The sequence below is a fragment of the Phoenix dactylifera genome, unplaced genomic scaffold (assembly GCF_009389715.1).
Source record: "Phoenix dactylifera cultivar Barhee BC4 unplaced genomic scaffold, palm_55x_up_171113_PBpolish2nd_filt_p 000130F, whole genome shotgun sequence".
NCBI lineage: Eukaryota > Viridiplantae > Streptophyta > Magnoliopsida > Arecales > Arecaceae > Phoenix > Phoenix dactylifera.
This window is the reverse complement of record NW_024067692.1, coordinates 1028254-1041088: the sequence shown is the minus strand read 5'-3', so window position 1 is coordinate 1041088 and position 12835 is coordinate 1028254. Positions and strand designations below refer to the sequence as shown.

Here is a 12835-nt window from a genome sequence, read left to right as displayed (position 1 = left end):
ATACTGACACCCGGTATGCTAAAAAAAACTATATCATACCGTACTTATATTGTATTGTGTGACATTAGTACCGAGTTCAGTACAGAGACAGTAAATCTTAATTGAGAGAGAAATGAGACTGTGAGGAGAGCCCTTGTTGATGCTGAATCTTGCACGAATGCTGATATTGTTGTCCCACTGGACTTTGCTTCCATTTTGGTTTCTGATTGTACTACTGTAACTCAAGATAGGTATTAGTCTGGCTTGCCCCTCTTTTGTGCATTGTTTTTGAAAGCAAAATATGGATCCAAAATCGGACTCTGAAGGCCACAGAAAAGGTGCTGGAATTATGTCTATGCGCGCATGCCAAAACCATTGGTTGATGTCAATCATCTACAAATGTATGTATGCTGTATAAGTCCCCGAGCATTCGAAGGGCGATGGTCGGATCTTGAGTGACACCGACCAAACCCGCTTTCTTGTTAGGCAGGAATACCATAGTACTTAATGGAGTATTTTCTTCCTTTCCTCGAGACTATTTCATGCGATCTTATTAGGCAGTACTACCCCTTTCTTTTTGGTGTTGCATGAAAATCCAAAGCCCTATATAACTTACATTACCATGTTCTAGTACTTCTACACCTAAGTGAATCAAATAATGCTTGATTTCTTTGCTTCATATCAACTACTAAATGCAGTATTTGGTTAAACAAATTTATCATGTTAGAGAAACTAGTATCTCTTTTCGGAGTAAGATGAGCACTCCTTGTCCACAGCATTAACTCAAAACAGTGAACCCCACAATTCCCAATCTATGACATTATATGACATTCGATCAGAGAAGTCGGCTTTCTTTTTATCTCACTTGCTCTCCACCATGTCAATTGGTTGAACTTCGTCCCACTTCAAGCTATCTTCTCCAAAGTTATCCCTCTATTTCCCCAAATCGTAAATCAGATAACTGTTCCCAAGATAAGCATATACCGGCAAATTGAAATCTATGATGCAAGTACCAACAGTAGTTCTGTTGGTTTGTGTAAAAGTTGACTGATTATATTGGAATACACGAAGCCACTCTCAAAAGAAGTACGAAAAATAGGCACTTGGATTGGAGTTAATATCTACCCTTCAAGTAGCTAGATGGCCATTATAAAACACAGAATTGTATTCTTTCACCTTTTTCAGTTTAAAGATATGCAGGTGTTCTAATTTACTACTAGGTTGTTGCAAATAGACTAAAGGTTGAACCATCCAAGAAAGGATTTTTATCAACAAAATTTCATCAATCCATGCGATCAATTTCAAGACTATGAACGAGGTCTTATTTAAGACTATAAGATGTCGCTGAAATTTCAGAAAAATAAGGCGTGGCAAGGTGTAGAGCATTTTTGGTCCATCTTTAAAAGATGTCAGAAAGTTTCATTGCAGCATCTTCTTAATTTTTCTCACCTATAATGGACTTCACGTTGGTTTGAAGCACCAAACCAAGCTGTAATCAAACCAAATCATACTGTTAGTACCCAAGAACCAAGGACCACCGAACCTCCAGAGGAGGGAAGCCACCATAACCCTACTTTAACAGCATTGAAATGTGCATTCTCTTTGATTTTTGACGCAAATGACACTGTAGCATAAAATATTATAGCATAATCTTATAATGTAGAACCTAAACTAAACTGCATAGATTAAACTTTGGATAAAGCTCCGCTCTGTCCATAAGCTTTTATAAATTATTACTCAAGACTAGGAATTTTATATAAACTTCTTATTTTTCTTAAAGCCGAAAAGTTAAAAGTGGAACCAAACAAAAGTTAACATAATACATCTTATAGAATCAGAAGTTATAAGCTTAACTTTTGCTCTTCCCAATTTTTGTTATTCTGGAACCAAACATTATTGAAACTTCTCCAACACTGGATGCATCACGACAGAAAATAATGCTGCTACATGCACAACTTTTCAAACTTGCCAAAGTTCTCGAAGAGTTGAAATATTTGATTCTCCATGTGATGCAACATTATTATTGACGTAAGTGTTCTAATGAACATGGTAATTTTAACTTATGGAATAGCCAACACTGGAACCTTTCTATCTACAAACACAACACAATCACCACCAGCTAAATATTTCTGTTCCTTCAGTTGATAAGCACATAATACATCTTCATGCAACCTTGTTCATCGAAACCTTCATTATTCTAGCAGTTGATCCCACATTGCTGGACATCTGGGCCTGTCACCCTTGTGGTGAAGGGATCAACACGAACCCACAGCAAGGAAAAGATTGAAGCCAGAAGAATGGACCAGACTACCACAATTGTCGGCGTTCGGTTCTGCCGACCCATCAGACCCTTGAGGAAGGGGTAGAGATGGACAATAACCCAGAAGGCAAAGAAGAGCTTCCCAAAGAGCGGACCCCATGACTGGTAGCCGCTGTTGATTGCATAAGAGATACCAGCAACCACACCCACCAGATTAACAATGAGCAGAGTTGTTGGTGGTATCAGAAGTGTGGTCCACTTGAACATGTAGAGCTCAGTAAAGTCACCTTCTTCATCCGATGCCTTGGAGGTAACTGTGAAGTTGGTATCAATGCCTGCAAGCACTTTAAGAAGGCCTTGGAACACAGCAAAGAGATGGGCGGAGACACCTCCAATGACCCAGAACTGTTCATTCCTCCACCATTCATCAATTCCGACGCCGCTCCACCGCATTTCTAGTATGCCGGTGGCAAAGATGGAAAGGAAGAGAGAGATGAACCAAATACTTGCAAAGTTGCTGATCTGCATTCAAAAATCACCAGCAGCCATCATTCAGTAGCGTATAATCGCACAAGTACTGCTTCATCTCAACCAGGTCCCTTGGGAGATACACATGGTATACATTCTGATGGTTTGCAAGATATTCCAGTTTCCCAAGCAATGAGAAATTACTCTCTTTTTTTCTAGACATCAATTCTTATAATCAACTTTCATATCATGTTAATAAACTGTATAAGAGGAACTCTGGTATGACATTGGCTTACAAAAACGTTCTAGCCAAAGGAAAAGCAATTGTAGTGTGATAAAACAAAATGAACACAATCCAATAGATAATGTTGAATACCTGAGGGATAATGAACTTCCCAGTGAGCAGACAGACTGCAGGCAACATACAGTATAGAAGAAGAGGAATTGCAGTAAGTGGGTAGATTGTGGTGTTGATGTATGCAAATCTCTCCAGAAATTTCAGTCTTCCTCCATAGCCATACCATATAGGGCAATGCCTGCTGAAAAGAATTTCAACAGATCCCAAAGCCCAACGAAGCACTTGGTTCAGACGATCTGAAAGGTTAATGGGAGCTGACCCTTTGAAGGCAGGCCTCTTAGGCATGCAGTAGATTGACCGCCAACCTCGAGCATGCATCTTGAACCCAGTAAGAATATCTTCTGTAACTGAACCATAGATCCATCCTATCTGCATTAATAATTGAACTACTGTTAGAAAACCAATATACTAGGACATGGCTTCAATGACTAAGACTACAATACTGCAAAGCTGGCTTAAAGAAGAAAAAGAGTACTCTAAGAACTAGATTTATCTTTGCCCATCTGCCGGCACCTACTTTTCAGTGGAGAGTCATCTTTTGAATATTCAGTGGAGATTCATCTTTAGAAATGAGAAAAGAGGAGCACATATCACGCTTGAAAGGAAATGAATGAGTATGACTATAAAAAGACATGGTCATAACAATACAGGCATATTAAGAATCCAAACAGTTGATTATGTACAGAGAAAAAAATTGTAGGTTTCTGCAACCAAAATGTGGTGAAAAAAGACATGGTATGGTTAAGTTGACCGTATCATGTTTCTGGTGGTCATCCAGTTTCTTCTTACACCAATTTCCAATCTGCAGCATTTATGCCAGGCATTTCTGCTGTTTGTTGAAACAGTGAATAAACAGAAAGTAACGGGCACTACTTGCAATTAAAACACAAAAATGCAGAACATATGTACTGGCACAGAGAAATCCTCAACAAACTGAAAAGGAGAAGTTTAATCTACAATGTCATTAAATTGGCATAATTGCTTATATCAGCTATACTACTCATTCATTGGTTACATAGCATATAAAATTTCATGAATCATTATTTCTTCTTTGACTTGGGCATCTACCTGTTTAGGTTCATGTTTATGTGTTAGCATATGAATGGTGGCTTCTTTTTTGTCAAACAATCTTGTACACTGGTTTCTTAAACTTGTTCGTTACAGAACTATGCTTGGGAACAAATTTCTACAGATTTAGCTGCACTAATTTTTACAAATAATATACAACTTTGTAGTGATTTTAGGTATATATAGAATATCACCAATAGGTTATTAACTATATTTGCCATCTGTTTAATGATTGGGGCTGCCAAAAGTATTACTTGGCTAGCCAGTTCCCGGAAGCCTTAACAGCCTAAATACTTGCCCTTTGCTTTTAATTTGAGAAACGTGGTTCCTAAAAATTTAATCTATGCAAACAAATCAATCAATAAGAAGATTTATTCACATGAACGTAGTAAATAGCTTCCCAACAGTACTTATTAAAAATCTAAAACTCTGAAAACAATCAATTAACAAGAAGGTTTCTTCACATTAATGTAATGAGTAGGTTGTTAGCAAGAAGAAGCAGGTATTCAGGTTAGCCATAAAGGATTATAAAGAAGCTTCTTTCTGGACTCCAGATATAATATAAATGAGAACAATGTCAATATACAAAGTTGTTTCAACTATACAGATCAATGCTAGAAAATATAGTTTGATTTTAGGAAGACAGGCTACCAAAGAGAAGCCAATAAAAGAGGTTTGAGTGGCTGCTTTGATACCTCACTTCCCCACTCGGTCTTATCCTCATAACCACAGCTAATCACATGAATAGCTTCTTTTAGGAGAGATTCAGGAGTTGCTGATTGAGGAACTCCACCATTTTCCATCAGTGTAGAAGCAACAAAGACATTTGATTGACCAAATCTTCTCTCCAAGCTCATTTGTGACATGAGGAGTGATTTCTCATCATCAAATTCAGCACCTAAATTTTCCAAAACAAGAAACAGAAGAACAATAAGGTCTCACCTCACCAGGTCGAAAAAAGAAAAATATTAACTAAAGTTACTAAACTATACAGAAATACAGAAGACTACACTAAAATGAGACTGAGGTAGTTAAGTCCACACATTTGTAAAGGTGGCAAGGTTTGTAAAGCCACAGAACAGAATAAAATAACAACAATAAGAAGAAGAACCAGAAATTATACATCCGCAGTGTTCTTCCTTAAATATTAGAAGAAGAAAAGTTACCCTTTCCAGGGGAAAAACCAACACGAAAAATCTTAGACGTGAATAAAATTAAATCATTAAATCAACAGCAGAAGATGTAAGCAAACTGTGTCTTTCCATTAAGCCGGCATGTTAATCACATCACATAACCCATTCATGCAAACTATTTAATTCCTTCTCCCATCATAAGTAATTCCATATATTTTACAAGAATTAAATGGAAGTGCAAAAACAGTTATTTGGCCAAAGATTAGATAATTTTATGCATGCAAAATCTGAGTTATGCTGGTGTTACTTGGCATAATGTAGCTGCTATGACAGCTAATAAGAAATATGATAAATTAGAAATACCTTCAACTCCCTCCTCTATATCTTCCAGATTAAATACTGGTACAGAATTGTCAAGATGTTTGCTTGATTTCTTCTTGTCTGAACTCTTCTTTCTTGATGCTGAACTCTTCTTCCTTGAACCACCACAGCATAAAGAAAGGAAGCCAGTTTTCTTCTGGTTGTTCTTAATAGGAGGTTCATAACCATATAAAGCTGTTCTATTGAAGACACATCCTGTGCCCACATAAACAGGGCCTTGGATCCCATCGAGACCTCTTAAATTAATCTAGAATGAAAAAGGAAGAAAATAAAAAATCATCAGATGGGTCTAGAAGTAGCAGATGATTACCAATCTAGTACCAGTGACAAGCTTGTATTATTAACTTGTGAGTTTTAGGCCAAGTAGAAGCTGGTCACCATATACTAAACTTGTACAGTATCTTTGATTGCCAAGTATGCATAAACTTGACCATTAAGAATATAAAGGGTGTCATATTGCATGAGGCCATTGTAGGGCTCTATGGATGGTCAGACATACGCAGCCTTACCCCATCGTGCGGAGAGGCTGTCTCCATATTTCGGACCATGATAATCATGTCACAATGCAGTGACCATATTGTTGCACCAAGCCTCACCCTCAAAAAGGGTGTCTTAGTGCACAAGGCTCCTAGCACCGCAGGGTTCTTAGGAGGGTCAAAAGTATGCAGTCTTACACCTGCATGCGGAGAAGTTATTTCCATGTTTCAAGCTTGCAACACTCAGACCACAATGGAGTAACCTTACCATTGCACCAAGGCCCTTATTAGGCGGGAACAAAAAACTGATAGACTAATGAGGCTTGACAATCACAATATTTACAACATTAAAAAAATATAAACGAATTTTGAACAAAATGAAGTAGTTTGAAAAAAGAAAGGCTACACTTACATCAAAAAATACAGTATTCCGGTTGGCATAACGATCATTCCTATCAATACCATCAAACCTCTGTGGAAATTGTACATAGCAAACATGCTTCCCAAGGTTCGGATCCATAAGAAAGCACATTGCTTCCCTCAATGCCTTACTGTTGTTTATGTAGTGATCACAGTCAAGATTCAACAAAAATGGTCCATTGGTAAGGACTGCCGAGACACGTACCTGTAGAGGAACATTACATTTATTAACAAAGGAAGAACATCCAAATGCAACAAAGTTCAACGATTGCATGATCAACTACTTACAAGAGCATTCATTGCACCAGCTTTCTTATGATGTTGGAAACCAGGACGTTTCTCACGGGACACATAAACTAATCGTGGAAGTTCATTACCCTCACTGTCAAGCCCACCACTTTGGCCTAAGAAAACCTGCCAAATATGGGAAAGTAAATTGAGTTGATTTTACAGGCTTTATAGAAGTAACCTAAAGAAAGAAGTCTTCATTCTCTATTTACAGGTACCAAGCAAAACTAAGAATATGCAGCGGAAAAAGGTAGAAGTGCTGGAGGTGTTTGCTAATTTAAGATATGTGAAGCATGCGTGTGTGGTAACCATGGACTGGAGATTGCTTTTGATTCTCATTACAGTTCTGGTAGTCAATATGAACAGAAAGCTTTTCAACCTGACCATTTTACTATAACAAACACAGATTACATAGTCTTTATTGGTTATTATTGAATCTATTAAGCTCACAGCAGTAATGCACCAACCTGTATCATTCCAGGATGATCTCTGGTATTATTTCCGGGCCAAGGTGTACCATCTTGCATGATCCATCCCTCCGGAGGAACTTTTTGTGCCTTTGCTACAAGGCCGTTGATGCGAATCTTAAACTCTTCATACTCCCTCTGCATTGTACAAATTGGTGTTAATACAAACACGTAATAAAAACAGAGAACCACAAGTTGATAAGAATGCTAGTGTATACCTTCATAGCTCTGCGATCTTTAACAAATGAGGGATGAACTTTATCTTTCAAGTAATCAATTTTCTGAGCAAAGTACCATTCTGGAGCTCGGGGTTCAATGCTATATTTCTTGCAGAAAGGAACCCATTTTCTTGCAAATTCTGAGGTCTCAGACAAGGCCTCAAATGTCAGCATAGCAGCTCCATCATCAGAGACATAGCAAGAGACCTTATCAACAGGGTAATCCACAGCTAGAATAGATAACACAGTATTGGCAGTGACCAACGGTGGCTCTTTCATAGGGTCAACTGTACTAACAAAAATGTCAACAGCAGCCAGCTGAGATGGTTCGCCTTCTTGGTCATACCTGTTATTTTTAAGTGAACATTGAATAAGTACAGTGGAGTAAGGAACACCCTGGACTTGGTGCCTGCAAACTTGATCATCGTTACTATAATAGCTAAAAGAGAAATCACCTCAAAACCAGTCTATCAAGATATGTCTCACGGTTCACTGGAAACCATTTTGGGAACTGATCTAATATCCATGACATGGCAAACCAGATTTCACATATCACAGACAATAACCACAAAGCATATGCATTGCGTACAGGATTTGTGATACGATAGTGTAAGAAAATGCACAAGATAACAAGCCGTAAGATGATGACCATCCTGTATGGGTTTATCCTGGACGATGGAATGGACACTTTCCTAGAGAGAGGCTGGCGAGCTTCATCATTCCTGCATTTCAGACAAAGTAGCTCAGAAAGACAGTCATGAGTCATCCATGGTGAACAAAACCATGAAGAATTTACAGGGATGCAATTTCAGCAAGCGAAGAAGTAGATTGTAAAACAGCATTGTTTACCTGGCAACTAAAGGCACCCAGTTAAGGAAGTTAGATACTAGCCATGCTAATATAAAAGATTTCGAAGCAACCAGAAGATGTCAAGACTAAAATAAGGCTCATATTAACTTCCTAGTAGAAGCAGTTAACCTTAGCTTATTAGGACAATAATAAGAAAGTACCTTTCTTTCATAGACTACAGAAGTTTTAGACAGCTTCTTTCACCAGCATGCATGTTCTTGCTATGCCCATCACATATAAGAATCTTAAGAACATAAAGATGAACTCATTTTTTCAATTTTTTAAAGTAGTAACAAATAAGTTTTTGTTTTCATGCAGCCCAGATGATGATGTATCTGTCAATACATGACTTCAAATAAGTACACATATGTCATTCTTAGTCATCTGCCATCAGTTTGGCACCATAATGTTATCACAAGCAGTTGCATAGATGGCTGAGTGACAAACAAGCCCTAACATTCCTAGGCACCATCTGGAGCACCAAGATGTGAGCATCACCTAGGTTTTGGGAACCTACCTAGACACATGGGCAAAACCTATGAAACATAGACAATCACCTACTAAATTGAGTGTATGGTGCAAGCATGTAACATTTTTTTTTCTTTTTGTTGCTTTTAGTTTACAACCGACATGTGGATTCCAATATCAGAGTAAGGTTAATTAGATCAAATCCCCAATAAGAGTATAGAACAAGAAGTTCAAGAATTTCAATTGCATCTGCAAGCATATCACACAGAACTGCCAAAGACCGTTGTTAAAATCATTGCAAACTACTTTATATTTAAGAATGCATTAGAGCTAGCATATCACACAGAAAGATCAAACTAAATCATTTCCCTCAGATGTGTTTGTCCTGTAACAAAGACTGTACACAAATACTTGGCTATTTAAATGTATATAAATTGCCAGAAAAAAAGATGTATGATTAAACAAACAGAAACTTAGTAACAGCACCAGATGAACACATGTATTGATGAGTTAGGTTTAGCACCTTCTTTTAATATCCCATACATAACTATGTGCGGCATGGATGTAATCAAAAAGATATATGGATCAAATACTGGACACGAACTCAGAAATGGCAAGAAATAATAACTTCAGCAGGCACAGAATTGAAGTGCTCAACAAATTCACAATAATATCAGAGATCCAAGACAAAATCATGAGAAAAATCTGGAATAACAATCAGTAATGTCAAAATTTTTAATTAAGAAATTATGAGACCGGCCTTGGTCAAACAATATAAATTGATGATTTTAGGAAGATTTTCTTCAGCAGAGAGAAACTCACAGTAGGGCGTCTTCCATATTATACTCTGTAGATGCATCAATATCTGTGATTCCTCTGCCTTCAGAAGGGGCATGACTGGTGCCATTGGTCATGGGAACTGCATTTTTGTCTTGCTTCATCTTCCACCCTTCAACCCTCTCTTTCCAGGCAACATTTCCGAAACTGCCAGAGAACTCCCTTGACGGATTAGCTGACCAAAGAAGAAGACAGGCAGAGTTCTAGTTATCAGAATCATCAGTGAATAACACTCACAGTCATCTAATACACTAAATGCTGGACGCAAGAGATCATAAAAGGAAATTTCTTTACATGAATGATTCACATCATATGGAAATGGATGCACGCGCTTTCCACCGCCACCCACTTCAGGAGACATGACATGATAAGGAGGAGATGCTCCTGACAATTCACCTGAGACCTGCAGAAGTCAAATAAAAAAAGATCATATCAATAACAGCCATAGAATTGCCCTAATCCATCACCCAATTTGACTGATAAAGAACGCATCATTAGAGTGTAAAAAAACGCACCGGCTGGCTATGAGAGAGGAAAGGGATGTGACCCCGAGGAATCTCCCCACTATCAAACTTCGGAGGCCCAACATTCTCCCTCTGACCATAGCTCATGCGCCAGCCCAGCATTCTGTCAGCAATCTTTTGGTTCTGATCCTGGTTTCCGTATGGGTAATTGAAGTCACTGCCAACATCCTCAGCATCCCCATCATCTCCTTCCTCCCCATGAATCACGGGACTCCCTAAAATTCAATCAGTATAACGAGCACAGATTATTAAAGATCAAATTATGATGGTAAATAAAACCACAACAATGCAGATAAGTAATAATATGAAGCCGAAATCCAAACCTTTGTGCCTCTTGTACTTGGTTTTGCACTGGGGGCAGCACTGAGTCCCATCCTTCCGCTCATACTCATAGCACGGCCGGCAAACAGGAAACCGACATACATCACACGCAACAAAAAGATCTCCATCCACGTTCTTGCCGACACCATCACCGCAGATCTGGCATACCTGACTGCCCTGTTGCTTCAAAGATTTCTTCACAGACACAGATACAGCAAACAAGAAACCATAATTCAGTCTAAAGGGTAAGGAAGTAACAATTGGGGTACACCATCAGTAGGAAAACTTATACAGAGAAGACCAACAGGAAAGATAGAAATTTTGGAAAAGCTACATTGCATCGAATTGAAATTTGGAGGAAAAGTAATTAATTTTCGTCAAGAGGAAAAAAGGAAAGGTTGATGCTGACCCCTGGTTCTCCATCTGCCTCCATGGCTATTACTCAGGAGAAAAAGCTTCTTCTCACGAGACCAAAGCGAAGAAAAGATTGTACCTCAGCCCAATCAGCAGCCAATGCACCACATCCTCTCGGATTCAAAGCTCTCCTCCTACCAAAATCCAGATGCATTCCCTCACATCAAATTAATTACTACATAAGAACGTTAGCAAAGGAAAGCTACCAGAATCTCCCCTTTTCTGCCATATTTTCTCATTCCATAAAATCTCTCATAAATGGAAACGATATATTAGCAAATGAGCTTCGATTCAGCCAATTCCTTCGAGAAATCCGAGAAAGATCTCACCTTTGAGCCCGAATTGCTCCAATTCTCCACCAAATTCCCCGCCGGCGCCTCCGGATTCACCCCCGCAGCGAGGCCGCAGCAGAGGAGACCCACCCTCAGCTCTCAGACAGAGATAGAGATGGAGGAAGCGATAGCTCTACCGAAAGCCACTACTTTGTAACGCACGAGAAGAAAGAGAGAGCGGGGGCTGGAAAGCGACGTTATACCAAACGGTGGGAGTGCGCCTCTCTCTTTAACGGAAGAAAGAGCAGCCCAACCCTTCCTCTTTTCCACAAAAAGAACAAACAAAAGCCCTCGGGAATTTGATAAACTGACGGCAAGAAAACCCGGAAATTTTACAGTCTTGCGTCCTTGACGGAGTCTCCGAGGGACGATGGGCGAGGGAGAGAGAAAGAGACGAAGACTATTTGGCGGCTCTGCGAGGGTTGGGTGAGGGCCCAGGAGCGTTTCCTATTCTTTTTGGCTTGTTCCAAAGCTTCGTGGCCCGACACCCAGTATTAAGCCCCCTCTATGAAGTAGTGGGACCGTGTGGAGTGGGTTTGGGGTGTGAAGAAGGTGGGTTTTTTCGTGTTTCCGGAAGTCTCTGCTGAGTTGGCAGCAGTGAGCTCGAGAAGGTGGAGCGACGGGTGGCGGAGGCGACCGACACTTTTGATTCTCCGGGGACAGGGCTCATGTGGGAGGGTGGTTTGGTCATTTTGAAAAGTTGGACGTGTCAACTACTTGATTTTGACTCTAGTGCGGCACCATGAGATGGATAAAGAAGGAGGTCGATTCTGGTGTTCCTGCAGGACAAGCATGATACAAAATAATGACAAATATAATTTTGTGGCAGCTGTGATGATAGCCTCATGATGTGAATATACGTGACAGTCGCTATTCACCTAATAACATGTAGCAGACTGAGTAACATGCAACCAAGAAACATAAATTATTGTGTTTATGTATGCTATTTTACTTGATGCATGCCTTTAGTAGTTAGGTGTTTGTCTCAGATATCAAAAGCCGTAAATGGAGTAGATTTTATCCAAAAATAGAATAATTTTAAGAATTAAATAACCATTTGCATCGTTCATAATATTTTTTTAATTAATATAATTTTATATCAATTTATATTATTTTTTTAATAAGTATGATCTTATTAGAATAATTTTAGACATCGCATAACAATTTATATCAACCAGTAATATTTTCTATTGCTAGTGTGGTACTATATCAGCTTATATTATTTTTATTGTATGGAATTTATATATAAGTTTATATAACCACTGAGATATATCGAATATGATAGAATAGAAAAATAAATCTTTTTTTTTACACATTTTAACAAATGCAGAAAGCAATTTATGCTATAATAGGAGAGATAATTAATGGTCATGGCCTAATAAAGATTAATTTGATACATTTACTTTCATTCTATTGAAATATACTATACGTTAAAAGTTTTTGCATATGAAATCAGTTTCTTACTTTGAATAAAATTTAGTTTACTATAAACAGAGTCCCAACCCAACTTTCACCATTTTTAAAAGAGAGGATTGAGGCTTATAGAGTTCTTTTTTTTTTCTTTTTCTTTTTTT

General features: G+C 38.5%; 1 protein-coding gene across 2 annotated transcripts; it reads right to left on the bottom strand.

Annotated features, from left to right (window-relative positions):
- Positions 1-1935: 1935 nt before the first annotated feature.
- Positions 1936-11642, bottom strand: LOC103703683 (probable cellulose synthase A catalytic subunit 8 [UDP-forming]). Of its 2 annotated transcripts, none has more exons than XM_008786613.4 (15): positions 11259-11642; positions 10925-11063; positions 10518-10710; positions 10186-10409; positions 9965-10073; positions 9656-9845; positions 7972-8238; positions 7517-7862; positions 7299-7436; positions 6832-6957; positions 6536-6748; positions 5630-5894; positions 4829-5031; positions 3084-3434; positions 1936-2761 (listed from the first exon to the last, which is right to left on the bottom strand). In XM_008786613.4, the coding sequence occupies exons 2-15, from the start codon at positions 10946-10948 to the stop codon at positions 2177-2179; spliced, it is 3234 nt and encodes a 1077-aa protein (XP_008784835.1). In that variant the 5' UTR covers positions 10949-11063; positions 11259-11642; the 3' UTR covers positions 1936-2176. The 2 variants fall into 2 exon arrangements, with proteins under 2 accessions (XP_008784835.1, XP_026659045.1); XM_026803244.2 differs by having other exon boundaries at positions 2177-2761; positions 10925-11060; positions 11259-11552.
- Between the last annotated feature and the right edge of the window lie 1193 nt (positions 11643-12835).